Genomic DNA, 18,236 nt, shown 5'->3' on the forward strand with positions numbered 1-18,236 from the left:
TTTCCCGTAAGCATGTCAGGTCAGCAGGTCGGGGAGCTGTCCCAAACCTCTGTGATGTTGGGGGCCGAAGCGACAGGTCAATCACAGAGCCAGTACTTTTCAGACGGATTGAATTTGCGGTTCTGGGGCTTCTAGGTATGATAAGTTGAAGATGTGTTACAAGTCCTGTTCTCTTCAGCTCCCTCTTCTTTCAGATGGGGACAGGCCTAGGCCTCTTAATGGTATTACTGGGGTAGTATATGGAAAGTCCCTAGCAGAGACCAGTATAGAGTTGGCAGAGAGCCACTTCCCACTTCCATTAACCTATACCTGGAATGTCTTTATCGTTGGCGTGACCTTGTTCTTCAAACGTCACTAGTGGTTTCACTCCAATGGATGGTGAACCAGCCTCCCGGGATCCTGGCTCATCTCCAAGGCTCAGGAGTGCCTACTGTGGGGTTCAGGTTAGCTGAGCACCCCATGCTTGCTCTGGAAAGGAACACAATGTCTCCAGATCCTTGGAGTGGCTTCCTGAGGGGCATTTGTCTTCTGTACCTTCTACAGATGTCTTTGAAAAGCTAGCAACTACTCACATGTTTGGGACTGGATAGCTCACTTTTAAAATGATTAATTTAAGTAGTTAGAAATGCATTTTTAGATACAGTCATGGAGGGCCTTCTGGATGTTGCTAATATTCTTTTTCTTGATCACACGACATTCATTCATGATGTATTCACTTGTGATTTTTCACTTTTCTGGATCTATGTTAAAAAACGGATTTATTGTAGGCTGCCAGAGCTTTGCCACTCAAGCTCACAGTAGGCATTGCAGCCTGGAGTGGAGTGACTGCTGGTTTGGCAGGAGGTCATTGGGTCAGAGCCCAAGATCCTTGGAGGGGTCAATTTTAAGGCCACCTCTGGGGGGGGCAAGGAGACTCCATCAGCCTGTTATAGGATAAATCGAAAATGTTGGAGTTGAGGTGTGCACAGAGCAGCATCGAACTGTTGAGGAAGGATACTTAGCTTTGCCTTAAGAATCAAAGAACTCCACAACAGATGCTACTGGCGTTCGGACTGGGTATCGAAGACCGAACGGGAGTGTTTCTGGTGGAACAGGGAAGGAAAGGATGACCACAGTAGGATGAACAGAGACAGAGCAAAATAAGCCACGTTGTGTCTGAAGCTCAGAAGGCTTCCTAATGTGAGAGAGTTTAGGGAGTGTGTATGTGCAGCTACAGAAGTAAAGTTTCCCTCCACGGCCCGTGAAGCCCTTTGTCTTGACTGTCTGGAGAGATGGGGACAGAGGCTGACAGGTGCCTCGGACCAAGATGTCTGTTCCTGCCCCTTCTTCCTTTCTCGTCCCCATCTTCACTGCCCACCAGTGCCGTCAAAGCTGAACTTAGATTTGTTCATAATGAAATTAACTACAAATAATAATAAAATACATACGTTCACCCACATTTTATAAAGTTCCTTTTTGGGGTCACTTACACATCTACAACAACTTAACCTGGTTTTACAAATAACAGTTTTTGTAAAACACAATCAGAGTGTACCTAATTCTGAGGTAAAGCTCCTGCATCCATCCTTCTGAGGAGTCCTAGCTCACCAGGGCCTCTGAAGGGGGGTGTGTGGACCCGAACATCAAGTCCGGGTGCTCACATGGGCCGGGAGAGGACAGGCCACACCTGTTCCTTGTGCGGCTCTATTAAGTTAATGCTTCTGATGCATACGAAACTTAAATACATATATTGCCATTCAAGCTCTCTGGTTTCCTAGCAGTGCAAATCACCGTCTCTGGCAGAATAACAGGAGCGTTACCTCTAGGATCCCCTTTAATTGTTAAAAGCAGGACAATGAAAAGTTCGTATTTTTCCTTGTTGGGGTGAGAAGCTTGGGCTCAGGGGCATTAGACAAACTCCCCAGAGCTCACATGTAAAAAGTGCTTTTTGCTTTTTAGCAACCCTGATCCCTCAACATTTTTCTGAGAATCTGTGAGGGGCCCTGGCGGGGTGGGGGTGGGGGGAGACAGGCCTGAGATTGGGAAACTGCCCTCAGTGGAGAGCCTGCCAAGGAAGGGGAGATCGGCTTGGCTTTGGAGATGTTCTGGCGCCCTCTGGTGACAACCTGGAGGTATCACAGGCCAGGGAGCACGGCGAGCTTAAGTTCTGTGATCCCATTCCGGAGATGTGTCTACGTGTTGAAGGGCACGGAGGTGGGCAGTGAAGATAGGAACGAGAAAGGAAGAAGGGACAGGAACAGCCATCTCGGTCCCAAGTACCTGTCAGCCTCTGCCCCTATCTCTCCACACACAGCTTGGCTCTGTCCTTCAATCCAAGGACAAGCCGCGTTCTCAGGATGCTTTGGTGTGCCCAAGATTCACCCCAGGGCTGGGAGCGCAGCTTCTGGACTTCAGAGGCAGAGTTTCTTACCCAGAGGTCGGAAGGGGCCCCGGTAATCTGCATTTTTAACCCCCATCCAGGTGATTCTGATGCAGGTGGTTCATGCATCACACTTCCAAAAAATCCCAGTTTAATATTAATATTAGACGTAGATGAATGTTTACCTAGGGCTGGAGGGGTTGGGGGAAATGCAAAGTGATGCTAATGGGTGCAAGGTTTCTTTAGGGGACAACGCCAATGTTCTCAAATTGATGGTGGTGGTGTTTGCCAATTGTCTGGCACTGTTTCCTTCAAGTGGGTGAACTGTAGAGTTTGGGAATGTTCTTTCTGTACAGGTGTTCATAGAAAAATGTCTATAGATTCCTTCCTCCATAGAGACCGGGGTAGGCGGCGTGGGGGAATTGCAAAAATTGTGTATGAGAAGAAATCTTCATTTTTAAGTTGAGTCTTCACTCTAAAAGAAGAGTTGTTAGCTGCCTGAGCTGAAATGGTGCTAAGGACATACAGTTTTTGCAAATATATTTCTGGAGAAAATACAGGGAAACTGTTCTCCTTGGACTCAGTCTATTAACACGCCCAGTACATCGAGGGTATTGAGGGTGCCCCACCTTACAGTTTCCAGAACACGTAAACCCGGGTGACCTTTACAGCAACCCCTGAGGCAGGCAAGCCAGGGATTATCGTCTCTGTTTTACTGGGGAGAACACAGCCTCAAGGACACGAAATATCTGGCTCAGGGTCACAGTTAGAAAGAAAAGGGACAGGGACTGAGACCTCTGGCCTTGCACGTCCGTCCGAAGCTCTGTTTACACCACTGTGGCTTCCTTCCATTGTCACGATTGCCCGCGCCCCCTGCGGGTCTCCCACCGCTTCACGGTGGTCAAAGCCCGGAGCCTCCTTTGTTCAATTTCCTCGGCCTGAGAGCCCCCGCCGGGCGGGTCGCTCTCATTGGCTTCCGCTCCGCCTGGCCCGCCCAAGCAAACCAACATCCGCGAATGAGCGAACGACCACGGCCCTCGAGCCCCGCCCCTGCTCAGGAAGCTCCTAGGGCCGCCCCGGGGGGTTTGGGTGTGCGTTCCGGCTGTGAGCTCGACCCGCAGGGTATCTGCGAGGATGCCGCTCAGCTTACTAGATCCCTGGGCCTTTGACCTGTGAAATGGGAATGAGAACGTTCAACCGTGTGGCGCTGGCGAGATGTGACTGGGCTGTCGCCGAAAGGGCTGGGCTTCGGGCTGAGTCCGTTCCGGCCGGTTTCGGATCCGGATCCGAGCTAGTCTGCTTGGATCGCCCGCTGGCAGCAAGCTCTTCCCCTTCCAAAAGCTCTTTGGAGCACACAGCTGGGCAGCTGGTTACCTTCCCATGAGTTTTTGTGGTGTCTCTTTGTCAGAGTGTGGTCCTGGGTTACCCTGTATAAGGGTCAGAAAAAGCTGGGGCTCCTTTTGAAAAATCTAGACTTAGAAGTCAAAATCTCTTGGGGATGAAAAAAATCTCCTGTGGTAGGAAATCTGAAATCTGCATTTTCCATAAGCCCTTCCCCCTCCATCTCCCCTCCCTCCATTATATACACAGCAGCTGGTGCTCCCCCCCTAAATTCTAAGGGTCTGTTCTCCAACCACGTCACTTAGCACAGTGTTAGGCACCTAACAGGTCCTGAATGTCCATACTCGTGGGATGGAAGAGAAAGTACGGTGCTAAGAGGGAAGGAGGTAGAACTGGAGGATAGAAGACAGTGGAGGTGGGAGCCCGGCGCCTTTCTGGACATGCTAGGGGATCTACTCTAGTGTAACTGCCTGTGCCTGTCACTCTATCACTGCGTGGGGATGGGGGGGGGCAGGAGCTGGGGACCCCTGCCCCTCTCCACAAGGGGCTCAGTCTCTTCCTGTTGAGGTCCTGGGGCTGACACCAAGGAGCCAAGGTGGGGACACAGGAGAATGGTAAGCTGGTGGCCAGGAATGGTGCTATGTCCTCTGGGCCGGGCCCCAGGCTCCCCTTCCTGCCCCCCAATTCCTCACCTCAGTCATGGGTCCTGGGTTCTCTGCGGGGCTCTGCCAGTGTCTCTCTCTGTTCAGCAACTGGATGGGCTGAATATGGTCTCACAGTCTTTCGTGGGGCTGGGAGCACAGCTGAAATTTGCCCAGCTCCAGAGGTTAAGAATTGCATGGAAACAGACCAGCTCTGACCCTGGGGACCGGGACACCCTCCTTTGACAAAATAATGTTGCCTGGGGGTGCTTCCCACCTAATACCTCCTTACAGCAACTTCTGCTGCAGTTCCCTCATTCTTATTAGCTTCAAGGGCTCTGGTCCGCGGCCTCCCACGCCTTCCACTGCGGGGACATCCATCCTTGGCTGCATCCTTTGGGGGCTGTGAAAACGGCTCCTGCCAATCCCCACCCCAGGATTCTCAGGGAGCGGGGCTGGCTACCAGGATTCTGAAATGCTCCGCTGCCCGATCAGCTTACCTCCCACCCCCACGAAGCTCCTTTGTCGCATCTGCTCAGGCCACACTAGACATGACACTTTGCAACGTTCTGGTGGGTCCTCCCGACTCACACTGACTCCGCAAGAAGCGAGTGCGGGGCAAGGAGTGAGCACTACCCCCGTCCCTGTCCCTGTCCCTTCCTGGCCCCACTAGGCAGTTCACAGAGGGGAGGAGCCTCATGCCACCACTGAAATCCGCCTGTTGTCGGCCCTCTTCCTGTTATGACACCGCCTGGCCTTCCCGCACCTGCTCTCGCACGTTTCTCTGTGTTCTGCTTTTCTCAGTCTTCAGCTCTCCCGTCCAACACCTATCTGGCCGATGGAGCGCCTTTCCTACCCTACCACCTGCCGGCCCGTCTGTCCACCTGCAGCTGCAGCGGCTGCTGCCCCCGCCTCCCCACCCCCAGTGCTTGCCATCCCCACGGAGGATCCGTACCTGCTCTCACAGCACCCCTGCAGCTTCTCACCACGCCCCTCCGCCGGCGGGCGCGAGGGCGCGACCCCTGCCACCGGGCCAGGAAGACCCCGGCCTAAGAGGCCCGGTGTGAGCGGAGGTGCAGCCGCCGACCCCGCTGCTCTCGTGTCTTCCTTTCTAGGCCCCAGGCTCGGTGCCCTGCAGGTTTCCGGGGCCAATGCGAAACCTTGCTTGTCTGCTCAGCCTCCTGGGCCAGATGTTTCCTGTTTAGTGCTATGGTGAGTGCTGTGAAGTGTTTAAACCTGGCGATTCACACACCTGTACCCTTGGGGTTAATAATACATTATATGTTAATTTAAAAAAATTATAAACAAAATAAAAGCATATCAGATTCAAAAAAAATGCACAACGGAAAAAAAATAAAAAATAAATAAAACTACCTGGTCCCAGGCCTTTGCTGACGTAGGTGATTGGGAGTCATGTGATTCTAATCCAGCAATGACCTCAGAGTCTGGACCTTGACCCAGCAGCATCCGTGAGATCTGGGAGTTTGCTAGAAGTTCAGATCCTGGTGCCACCCAAATCTACTAAATCAAAGTATTTGGGGGTGGGGGCCAGGAGTCTGGGTTTTAATAAGTACTGCCCATGATGCTTATATGCACAAGTTCGCACACCAGAGCACTAAAACCGGCAGAGCAAAGGGGAGGGGTGACTGGAGGCAGCATCCTATTTCTGAGTTTATACCAGCGGTTTTCAAAGTGTGGTCCCGGGTCCCCATCATGCTGGTACTTGTTAGAAATGCAAATTCTCAGGCCTGGCGTTAGACCTACTGAATCAGAATCTGGGGGTTGGGGCCAGCAACATACTGTTTACAGAATGGCAACATTCTGTTTATAGAATGGTATAGGTGATTCTGATTTTGTGTGTGTGTGTGTGTGTGTGTGTGTCTGTGTCCACGTTGGAGGGCTGCTGGTCTACCACCCACCTGCCTGACCTAAGACCATTACACGATCTGGGTCCAATCCACGGACGCTCTGTAAGAAAAGGATGGTGGCAAAGGACATTTGTAGAGGCTCGAAGTTGTAACCCATCAAATGATGCCATGCTTAGGGTTGGATGATGGGTCTGTTCTGAAGAGCTCCTTCCCCAAACACAATTCAGAAAGTCTATGTTGGGAAGTTTTGGAGGCAAGATCCAGGCAGCAGGCCTGCCTGAGATTCTGTGGGCTCATTACATGTGCAGGAGGTTATATGTCGGAAACAGATCACAAGATCCGGCCGGCACGAGTGAATGGGCTTGCAGAGAGACTGAGTGGGGAGAGGAGGTGTTGCCTTTCCTCAATCAATTACTTCCCCGGGGCCTCTAGGTGCCCATCAGTGGCTAGTTCTCAGAAAAGATACACACAACAACTGTGTGTATGTGTGTAGGTGTGCTTATATGTGGATACATATGTATGTGTGATTTCTGTATGAATGCATACATGTGTGTGGATACACAGGGGGGTTCATCTCTGTGTGCGTGCATATGTGTACGTACTCCGGTGAGAGCCTGTATGTGCAGGTATCTATGTGTGAATATGTGTGTGCATGTATGTGTGCATGTGCATAAGTGTGTGTGTGTGTGTGAGAGAGAGAGATGTGTGGGTCTGTATATTACAACCACTATCCTCGTAGGACTTGCAATCTAACTGGAGAAAAGACCCATATAATTGAGGTGGAGGCCAACTGTGTCCTACACTCCATAGTAGTGACCTTAAGGGATTAAGGAAATGGGGCCTCTGGGCAGTTCGTCTTGAGGAAGTTTTCCTAAAACACGTGAGGTAGGAGAGGAAGGAAGGAGGACAGTCCACATGGTGGAATGAGGGGATGTCTTGGTGCACCTGCACTTGGGTCACACCTGAGCTATGTCCTGTGTCCAGCCAGTCTTCTCCTTAGCATCTTAATGACAAGAAGAGGTTCTGATCTGGCCCCTCTGGCCTGAACACTCACATTTTAAAGAAAACCTACAAGATGATGTCCAGGCTGTCCCGGGCATTTCTGGACACTGGGACTGCCTGGAATCTGGGGGTAAGAGTGTGAGCCCCTTGCTCCCTGCCAGCGCCACGCACTGATCCTGCGATGGACCAGTTACATTTCAGGGGTTCTTCGTGCATCATCAACACTGCACTTAGGCAGGCATCGTGCTCATTTGATGGGTGATGAGCTGCCGGTGAGGGAGCGACCCCAGCCAGTAAGGAGCAGAGAAGGGCTGCGTTCAAGCGGGTCTGTATGACTTCAGAGCTGGGACCTTTCCACACCTAACCTGGTGGACTCAGCAATTAGGTTTGATGACTGGGGGTGCGTGGGTTGTGTGACTTTATTATCTCTAAGCTCCCCACTCTTCATGAATCCAGCTGATAGTCTCAACTCCGCTGCTTTCATTCTCTACAACACAATTTCCCTTTCTTTCCACATTTTATCTGAGATTCTAAAACATTCGAAAAGCAGAAATATGTAACATGCACATTACTGTGGTTACTCTGGGGATTGCAATGTTCATCTAATCTGGAGGTGAAGCACAGGACTATTTGAATACATACAAATCATATTTAATACATAAAAATACATATTTTAAATGTTATGGTGTGGCCAGAATGCTTTTAAATGTTGGCCTGGGCAGAATGGAGCACTAGGGGGCTTTGCAGTCGGACCCCGCCCCAAGTCTGGGGCCACTGGGACGCAGTCAGCCAGAGGCTCTGACCGGCTGAGCAGAACAGACACTAAGCCCCACCTGCTTAAGAATTTTTTTCTGGCAGAGCTGAGTTACCTGCGGGGCTTCGTCTTTGCACATCATCTTCATTGGCCCAGGAAAGGCATATTCACGTGAATATGAACGTGTGTGTGTCTTTTCCTTTTTATACTCCATGGTCTTTTCTCTTTTTCGTTTGTATGATTAATTGCAAACTGCACATTTTGTTTGGTGGGCATGCATTTTTTAAAAAAAGATTTTATTTATTTATTTGACAGAGAGAGATCACAGTAGACAGAGAGGCAGGCAGAGAGAGAGGGAAGCAGGCTCCCTGCTGAGCAGAGAGCCCGATGCGGGACTCGATTCCAGGACACCGAGATCATGACCTGAGCCGAAGGCAGCGGCTTAACCCACTGAGCCACCCAGGCGCCCCTTGGTGGGCATGCATTCTTAAAGTAAATGATATTGATCGTAAATGTCACATTCTGATTTTTAGCCCAGCACTAGGTTGTCAAGATCTGTCCACACTGCTCTGTGGTCCTGGGCACCCACTTGCTGCGGGGGCTGCAGGGCACGTCCCATCCCCCTTTGCCTCTGCCTTCTCAGGCTCTCCTGCCATGGTGAATGCTGGGACAAAGAGCCTTCCTGGTGGCCCACCATGGAAGCAAGACATACTTTCCCTGAGCACCGGGCGCACTTGGGAGGGGAATTTCTAGGTCACAGAGGGTGTGTACACATAACATGACTGAATACCGAGGACCTGCTCTCCAAGTGGCTGCCCCAGCCAACTTCCAACCAGCATTTTGTGATGGTCCCAAACTTGCTTTGTAGTGTGATGATGATACATGGTCTATGTTATTGATATTCTAGGGGTGCTTGAGAAAAGTGTGTGTTCCCTGCTTGGTTTTTGAGGAGGGGGGATGTTGTGTGGGAGGGTTTGGAATCCTGTGTGTAAATAATAGCTCACACTTACTAATTCTATTGTTTGTATCTCTGATATCTCTGTTCCCTTTTTGTTCTCTTGATGTATCAGTTTCTGAGGTTTTGGTAAAAGCTACAATTATTGATTTGTTTATTTCTCCCCAAAGTTAGCCAACTGTTGCTTGATGTATTAGAGACTGATTGTTTATGTAATGTATGTGTTTGTGATAATTATGGACTCTTGTCCCGTGTATGTACTCTTGCCCCTCTGGCAACCACCAATTTGTTATCTGTCTCTATGAACCTGCTTTTTTTTTTTTTTTAACAAATTCATTTATTTATTTTTGGATTCCACACATAAATGAGAACATATGGTATTTGTCTTTCTCTGTCTGACTTATTTCACTTAGCATAATGCCCTTGAGATCCATTCATGTTTTTACAAATGACCCTGTTGTATATTTATTCCACATTTTCTTTATTCATTCATCTATCAATAGACACTTAGCTTGTTTCTATGTCTCAGCTTTGTAAATAGTGTTGAAATGAACACGGGGGTTCAGATATCTTTTCAAGTTAGTGTTTTTGTATTCTTTGGATAAATACCCAGGATTGGTATTGCTGGGTCATAGGGAAGTTCTGCTTTTCATTTTTGGGGGATCCTCCTTTCTGTTTTCCACAGTTTCAATTTCTGCCCACAGAGAACGAAGTTTCCCTTTTCCCCAGGTCCTTGCCAACACTTGGTGTTTTTTGGCTTTGATACTAGCCATTCTGAGAGGAGAAATTATATCTCATTGTGGTTTTGATTTTCATTTTTCTGATTATTAATGATGTAGATCATTCTTTGGTTTTAAACCTTTTTGGCCTTAAATTTCATTTTGCTTCTTTACAAAATTTTTAAAAAGATTTTATTTATTTTGAGAGAGAGTGAAAGAGAGCATGAGCAGAGGGAGAAGCAGACTCCCCACTGAGCAGGGAGCCCGATGCAGGGCTCGATCCCAGGACCCTAGGATCATGACCTAAGCCAAAGGCAGACGCTTAACCGACTGAGCCACCCAGGCACCCATTAAATTTCACTTTTCAAAGACCTAAACTTTCTTTTGGTCCATATTTATTTATTTATCTTATTGGTTTTTTTTTTTTTTTTGTACTTAAACATTTATATCATTCTGTTTTAAATGCTTTTCTTGTGAACAGCAAATTGTGTAGTCTTTTTCAAAAGCACCACCGAGGGTCTCTGTCTTCCAGTGGTTAATTTAATAGTTAACATTTTTTCATTCAATTATTGCTTTATTATGATGGGTTTCTACCTTATATAAATTTTTTGTACTTACTATTTTTTTTTTTTTTGGTGGGGGAGGGACTTTTTCCCCTGCTCCTTTGCTGCTTTCCACTGGAAAGGTGGAATTTTCTTTTAGTTCAAAAATTAAAATTCTTTTTTTTTTTAAGATTTTGTTTATTTATTTGACAGACAGAGATCACAAGCAGGCAGAGAGAGAGGAAGGGAAGCAGGGTCCCCACTGAGCAGAGAGCCCCATGCAGGGCTCGATCCCAGGACCCTGGAATCATGACCTGAGCCAAAGGCAGAGGCTTTAACCCATTGAGCCACCTAGGCGCCCCCCAAAATTAAAAAATTCTAACTTTGTTCTCGTGGTGGTTGCTCTTATCACCCTTCTGTTCCTCCTCGTGGATTTCTTAAACTTGTCAGTTTCTATATAAGCCGAGGACCCTAAAGGCTCTTTTGCCTCTTTTGTCCACCCCCGTCATTTAATACTCCACTCTGGACAGTTACGGGTACTTTCTTCTATTTTGGTCCTAAAGAACAACAAACATTACCACGGTGTTCAACCTCCCTTCTCTTCATGTGTCTCTTGCAATATTTCCTGGATTTGTTCTGTATGGATGCTTCCAAGGGGTGTGTTTTCAGTGTTGAACTCAGAGCAGGTCAATCTTCTGAGCTGTTTTTAATGCCTGAGACTATGCTTGCTGTCCTGGCAGATGCCTCCTGTGTGTGGAATGACATCTACGTGATGTTGCTGAATCGAGTACCCCGTTTTCTGAGCCTCTGGTCTGGAGCCCTATAGTGGTTCCTCCCGCTGCACTGGCCTGGCGGTGGTATGCTGCTAAGCCAGCTGTCTAGGGGTCGGGGGATGTTCAGAGTTGTAGTTTACTGACTTCTGTGGCGGAAATGCTACCTCCCACAGCTGATTTCAAGCCTTAGATGTGGTGGGAGAGACACAGTGGCTTGCACAGCCGACTCCTGGGAACTTGTGGGAACTCTGTCCTCTATTGGTGCCTAATAGAGGTGCTGATGCAGACTTTGGAAATCCTGTGGCTTTCGTACATTTTCACAGGTTGAATTCTTTTATCCCGTCTATTCCCACCTTGCTTGCTATCCTGGGCCAACCCAAGTTGCTGTATACATGAGGATATTGAAATCCTTAGAACAACTGAAGGGATTGATTAGTGGTCACTAAGCAGAATGGTATGTGTGTGGAGGGTTTCCTGCTCTTCATAAACCCAGATTATAACACTTGGGTGGAAAATGCACAGAAAAGTGCTATTTTAATGGTTTGATGTCATCACTTAAGGGTTCTGGGGCAGCTGAGTGAACTGTGAGCAGGAATAGCCATCTGGGGAAATTCCTGGATGCCTGATCTTCAGAGAGCCACAACTCCATGGTCGTTAAAATACAGCCCGAGACCTTCTTGGCCTCAAGGTGTGATCACAAACTCAAAGGTAGCCTCCGGAGTGTGACTCATTCCCCTTTCCCATGTGGGGGATTTGCTTCCAGCAGGAAGTGTTCCGTTTTCCTGGAGAAGTCATAATGGCTAGATTTGATCTGGTAGAGAAAGAGGCAGCCCAGGGCTCTTGGGCTGGCAGAAGATGGCGGGGATCTCAGGGCAGACAGAGGAAAGAAAACATAAATGTAGACACTGGCTTTTTCCAAATAATGGATTTTAATCAAATGTGATTCTTTCCTTAAAGCTGCATTTATAGAGGGTGTTTCTCCTGCCCCTTGCCTTCTTCCCGCATCTTACGTCCTCACCCCATCCAGCTAAATTGAGAGTGTAAGATGGGGGGAGAGTGTCCTACTGAGGAGCTGGGGGAGGATTATTCCCATCCTGTGGAGGAGGGTTGGGAGGGCTGAGCTACGTGGCTTCCCACAGAGGGGTCCTGTGGTTTAGGAGCTCAAAGCTGAAACCAGAGTAACTAAGTAACAGGAGTTACTGGCCATTCAAGAGGGGCTGCATCTGTAATTTGGAGATGCAAAACTAAAAGACTATTCCCTGAAAAGTAAGGTGTGTTGTTAATAACCCGTAATTTTACTCAAACAAAAAACAATGACCGTCATTTCTGTATAATTCCCTTTGCAAGCAAATCAGACCCTCTTCTGATGATTTGTAACCTGTCCTCACCTTTTGTCAGACACTTGCTTGACCATGAAAAACTCCTCAGATGGGTGATGTGTGAACACGGTAGGTGAGCCCCATTTTAAGAAAACCCAGTACCATCTTGCGAACTTAACTGTTTAATACGGGAATGCTGTGAATACTACAAAAGAAGATACATTTGTTTAAAACATGATTTGAATGTTGAAAAAGATCAGGTTTCCTCTTATGACATTTTCAGAAACATTTCTACTATGCAAAGGAAGGCATGTTGGCATTTCCAGTGAATTTAATTTCCTAACACCAAGTCTTCTCGTGACTCAGGAACAAATCTCAGAACATGAACATTTTCTTGCCTCTTCTCCAGGTAAGCCCTCCATCTATTACTGAGAGTAATAACTTGATGGTCATGCTGGTTTTGTCAGTTTATGGGAGAGAGAGAAGAGTTTATGGGGTGGGAGATACAGTCCCTCCCTGTCCTGAAACTAGGAAGTCAAGGCTCAGAGCAGGGATGTGTTCACTCAAGATGGCGGGAGCTCACTAGAGGCAGAGTTGGGGCAGAACCACCCCATCACCTTCCAGGCTGATGCATGTTCCCTGGTACCAGGCATGGCTCCATGACATGCCTGAGTTGGAGGCCCATGCTCCTCTCTGTCTCCTTCTTGATGAGTTCTCTTTAGGGACATGACTTATTTTGCAGAAGAGGGCAAGTCCCATCAAAGGGAGCTCTTCTGAGTGAGCTATGGGTATGAAGTCTAAACTAACTGTATCTTTGATAAGTATTGTACATCTTAGAACTGAGAGGTCCCTAAGTGGTGGCTATACACGTATATCTCTATGTGGGGGAACAAATAGGGTGTAGGATTGCTTGAGGGGAAAATCACAGAACAGACAGAAGGGGTGGTTGCATGGCCTTCAACTTGGGGACCCAGACAACCTGCTGAAGGCTGAATGTACAGTGACACGTTTTGGAAAAGGCAGCCTAGGAGACATCATAGGCCTGGTACTTTGTTATGGTTGATGCTCTTCTGTTTTTCTCCTGGGATAGGTAGTAGATGCGGTTGGCCTCCGGGTAGGTGACTTTGCTGAGCGGAAGCTTGTAGATGGCCGGGTTGTTGGTCGTCAGCAGCAGGAAGGTGAGCGCGGAGAGGCAGAAGGGCCAGGTGCATGGTGGCAGTCCAAACTGAGCAAGGGGTAGGGGTCACACAAGAGAAGCCTGGTTATATCACATGCTTGTGTCTGTTTCATCAGCCTTTACCAACCCCCTATAGCCCTAGGTATAGGACAGGAGGATTTGTGGGCAATGATAGGAAGAATACTTAATTCTTAGCCAATGTAAACACATGTCAGTGCTCTCCACCTGATTGCAACAGGTGGACGAGCATTCTTCAGAATGCAGCCACTGGAACCCTTTTATAATATGGCTTTATGTAGAAATCCTGTTTTGTCTTAGGCTGTCTGGCCAGGCTGTTCCTCTAACTCTAGGAATATGACCATTGTCTGCCTTCTCTCATAGCCCCTTTGAAGGAGTGGCATTGGCAGCCATTTTGTAGTTCATGACCTTTTTCTCTTTGGTCACAGCTGATTGGACTAGAGCAAGTCACTTGACCCAAAGGCAGCTTCCACAGGCAGATGGCCTGGACATTGGATCCTTTTTTGAGAATTGAATTAAGACAGACTGAGCACCTGGTCTGAAAAGACTAGAGAACCAACCAGTACTGGATGGTCACTAGGGTCTGTTTGCACTGCAGAAAGACAGAGGGAGATAGAACAGACATTTGGAAAAGGCAGAGATGTGCCGTCCTTGTCCCAGGGGCTGGAAGTGGAGGGCAGCCATCTCTCTTCTCAAGGGCTCTCCCACTCCCAGCTCCCCTTCTTATGGTGTTGACCTATTTTTTATTCCTCAGATTCCCTGAACCTTTTTGCTATGTTTCCCCAATCTTCCTTGAGATCACTTGAGTGGAGAGCTCGCTGACAAGGAGCCTGCAGACTCAACTATGAGGCAGAACAAATCATGTTCCCCCGACCCCCAACCTCACTTCATTATAAGCAGTAAAGACCTCAGGTAATACCACGTGCCTACAATGTGTGTGTTCAAAGATGGCGCTCCCAGATGGGACTTGGGGAAGAAAAATGGCAGCTAGAATGGCCTAAGAACACTCAGGCATAATGAATTACACCCAATGAGTGTCCCCAAAGCCCTGATCACACTACACAGTGTGTTTAGGGAGGCACCCCCTGAAGCCCCATAGTGGGAAAGGATGAAGTCTAGAGTCCCACAGGCCCAGATCTACATCTCAGCTTCAACCAACTTGTTAAAGGCATTTCAATGGTCTGAGACCTATTTCCTCAAGTCAAGTAGGGAGAACCATGTCTATTCAGAGAGTTGGTACCTCGTGCCTACTAAGGACCCCATAAATAGCCCTCAGCACGTGACCATGACCATCCAGCAGAAGGTGGCACTGTGGAAGACAGGCCACGCGTGCATACGCATGCCAGCCAGAAAGCAGAGGAACGGAGCTCCCAAGTGCTCCCGTCTGTGGAGGGCTTGAAGGGGCTCAGAAATGTCACTCAACATTTTTATATCCCGTTCCTCAAGGAGATTAGAAATTCCTTCAGAGTGAGTAAATAGCCTGCCCTTTTTCGTATCCCGGAGAGTGATCGGCACAGTGTCTTAAACATTATAGGCACACGGAAAGTAACCTCGATTAAAAAAAAAAAAAAAAGCCTGAATCAAGCAGCATAACTTCTAACGCCTCAGCACCACACAGAAGAAAGGGCCAGACATCCTGTAAGTGCCCACGATCAGGAACAACAGCCCCGTGTTTGACATCCCTTTAGGACCTTGCCCAAGGAGGGCATGTGACACCAGGCCACTGGCTGGACACTCAGGTGTAAAGACAGGCACAAAGAGGATGTGAGAGCCGGGGGCGCCCAGAGCCGCCGAGCCCATCCTCCAGGTGCCTGTTACCGTGCGTGCTTCTGGTGGCCGACTGTTCAGCCCCAGCTCTCACGCTCCCCACGGCCACGGCTGGCGCCCTCAGAGTTTCGCTCATTCAGCATTTCCGAGCACTGTCTGTGCCGGGAGTGGAGTAGATGCTAGAGATGAAGATGAGAACACGACCAGCCTTGGCTGGGAAGGAGCGCGCCGGCGGAAGGTGAAAGATGGGAAACGGGTACGCGCTCGTCACCCGGCTGTGTGCCCAGTGTGGCCGGAGAGGCGCGGACACAATCGGGGGCGCAGAGGAGGATTTAGTCCACCAGGGGACATAGGATGGTATCAGAGAAGGCCAATTCTCTTGCTTAGAAAATTCCTTCCTAGGCTAAGTTCAACCTGCCCGGTTTCACTAAGGGTGAAGAAGGGATTCAGACAGGTGTGGCTCTAATGCCCACTGTCGTCCCCAATTTCAGGACTACTGGGACTTTTTCTGGTTGCTTTCATAAGATGTGCCCTTGAACCCTTATCCAAAAGGGGGGGAGGCATTGACTGCGGGCTGAGCCCTGAGCCCTCTGCCCCAGGCTGTGGGCCCTAACCCAGGGTATGTGGGGGCTGGGGCTGGCCAGGCAGCTCCTCCCAAGTGCGACATCACCGCACACCAGGCCTCAGACAAACAGGGCTGCACGTGCTCATAGCCCCCAGCTCTGACTTCTATCAGGTACGGCTATCAGGTACGGCTGGGGGCTTGGATGCTTGTCTTCCCTGAAGGCTACCCTCACGACCCCCTCAGCGCTCAGTTGCCAAGGGATGAACAAAGACATACACTGGCCCATAAGCTAGTCGGGAACTTGATCTAGACACACACACAAAAATTAAATAATAAAGTTTTAAAGCTAGATCTAGAGGATGAGGCCACAGAAAGAATTTGATTTAAGAGATAATGCTTATCCAGTTGTCCTTCTGTGAGAAGCTCCCCTGGCCCAAAGCTAATCTGACTAGACCAACAGTGGACATTTAAACTTCCACAGCCCAGCTCCTCCTGTCTGGCAGGTGCCGAGGCAGGCCGCGTGATCTCAGACGAGAGGGCAGAGCTGGGGAAGGGCTTCTGGAGGAGGGTCTCGCACTGGTTTCAGGGAGTGCTGTGGCACATGATCAGGCCATGTCGACTCACCACAGACAGCACGTTGGCGAGGGCAGCGCCCAGGTAGGCCGCGAACAGTGCTGTGAAGAGAACCAAGAAACGGGCCAGTGACGAGCAGTGTCTCGAGATCAGTCCACACCCCCCCCCCCCGCCAAGACATGGAGGTCATAAATGCTATCTCTCCGAAAAAAATTGAACTTGAGTTAGGATTCTGTGACTTGACAGCTTTGAAATGTCTTCAATTCCAGGCAAATGTCAGCACAGCAAAGACGGCAGATGAACTTTGTTAGGAAGGGCCAGAATGGAGCCGTTATGGTTCTCTTGGGTCCCACCACCTTGCATTCTAGCAAAGGAACATTTAGCAGCATAAACCATACATGAAGATTGTACTCCACGGCCAAAGCACGCGGATCCCAGAACTCCCTGCTGGAATATTTCATCACAAGTTATTAACAGAATATGGATTTCCAGGGAGGAGCAGCACCCTGAAAGCATGAGGAAGACCATGGAGGCCCGCTGCCTCGTCTCCCGGGCTCCGCCTGCAGAGGGCACGGCCAGGCTGGGCAGCTGGGAAGAGCCTGGTGCTGGTCAGAGGTGAAAATGCGCCAGTGGAATTGGGCTTTGCTTCTAAAGCCTGTTTCTCAACTGAAAACATCGCAGTTGTCCCTAGGATATTAACAACAGCAGACTTTTATTAGAGAGTCACTGAGTACCCCTACCCTTCAGCATTCCTGAAACACAAGCATTATTTGAAGATCCCATGATCAGTGTTTGGGTGCTTAAGGTTAATTACCATAACTGATGTAAATCGCCTAATTCTATACATAAAGATTAATTTGTGGAAGTGTTTTGCTCTGTTGGTTAGCTTCAGTTGCCAGCCGGGAGAGCAGCTATGACAGAGACAGCCCACGGACAGCAACCAAACAACTACCATCTCAAAATTCGGTCTTCATACTGGCTGAGCACGTGTGTTCCATGAAAATAATTTTTACTGGGTGAATCATTCAGCAACCATTCAAAAACAGTTTTATATAAAACCTTTTTACCAAGCAAACAATCCTCCCATTTATCTTTGGAGGAGCCACAGAATTTTCAGGGCAGCTTTCCCAGCAGGGACAGGCATGGGTAGGGCGTGCAAGGTGCAGAGGGGTGTGGTGGTGGTCCCTACCGCAGGCGATGGCCAGGACATGCGTCTGCCAGGTCAGGACGTAGAACATGCCTCCAATGGCGATGCAGGCCAGCGTGCTGTTGAAGCCGCACAGGCCGAAGTAGATGGAGTCCAAGGGCGTTGCTATAGTGAGGGCTATGAGAGAAGACAGGCATCGGTGTTGAGTTTGGGGGGTGCATCTCATGGGGCTCACCTGCCGGCCCTGAAAACCACACAGAGCTCAAAGCCCGGACAAGCCATTCTCTTAGGCATTTGTAGAAAAGATCTTATTCAGTGAAAAAAATAACTAAAAAGAGCAATTGGCCATCGGGCCACATGAGTGCTAGTGTGAAGCTGTTATGGGTAGAAGAGAGCTTTCAGAATAAGGACTCTCTGCAGTGCTTCTAAGCGATCCAAAGAAGTTCTTGTCAAAAAAGAGGGCTTTTCCTTCTTCACTGATATCTTAATGTTCTCTACTGGAGTATCATCCATCAAGATAAGACATAAAACCCAAACATGCCTGGAATTGATTAACTTCTCTTAGGCTTTAAATTTATACTAAGGTGTAAATGGCTAACCACCAAAGACTTTCTGTTCTCTGTTCGCTGGAGGGCGGCTTTTGCTCAGAGAAGTATGAGGGCACTGGCACCCGAAGTGGGGAAACAGGATATAATGGAAGGAGCAAAAGTTGGCAG

General features: G+C 48.8%; 1 protein-coding gene across 1 annotated transcript in view; it reads right to left on the minus strand.

Annotated features, from left to right (window-relative positions):
* Positions 1-12,595: 12,595 nt before the first annotated feature.
* The window catches only part of SLC14A2 (solute carrier family 14 member 2), a 53,644-nt gene continuing 48,003 nt past the window's right edge, over positions 12,596-18,236 (minus strand). The window contains exons 17-19 of the mRNA XM_044240995.1: positions 17,563-17,697; positions 16,425-16,474; positions 12,596-13,498 (exon numbers count right to left, since the gene is read on the minus strand). Coding sequence (XP_044096930.1) covers positions 13,298-13,498; positions 16,425-16,474; positions 17,563-17,697 — 386 coding nt within the window. The 3' untranslated portion in view covers positions 12,596-13,297. The remainder of the gene's footprint in view (positions 13,499-16,424; positions 16,475-17,562; positions 17,698-18,236) is intronic.

This window comes from Neovison vison, chromosome 3, assembly GCF_020171115.1.
Source record: "Neovison vison isolate M4711 chromosome 3, ASM_NN_V1, whole genome shotgun sequence".
Lineage (NCBI taxonomy): Eukaryota > Metazoa > Chordata > Mammalia > Carnivora > Mustelidae > Neogale > Neogale vison.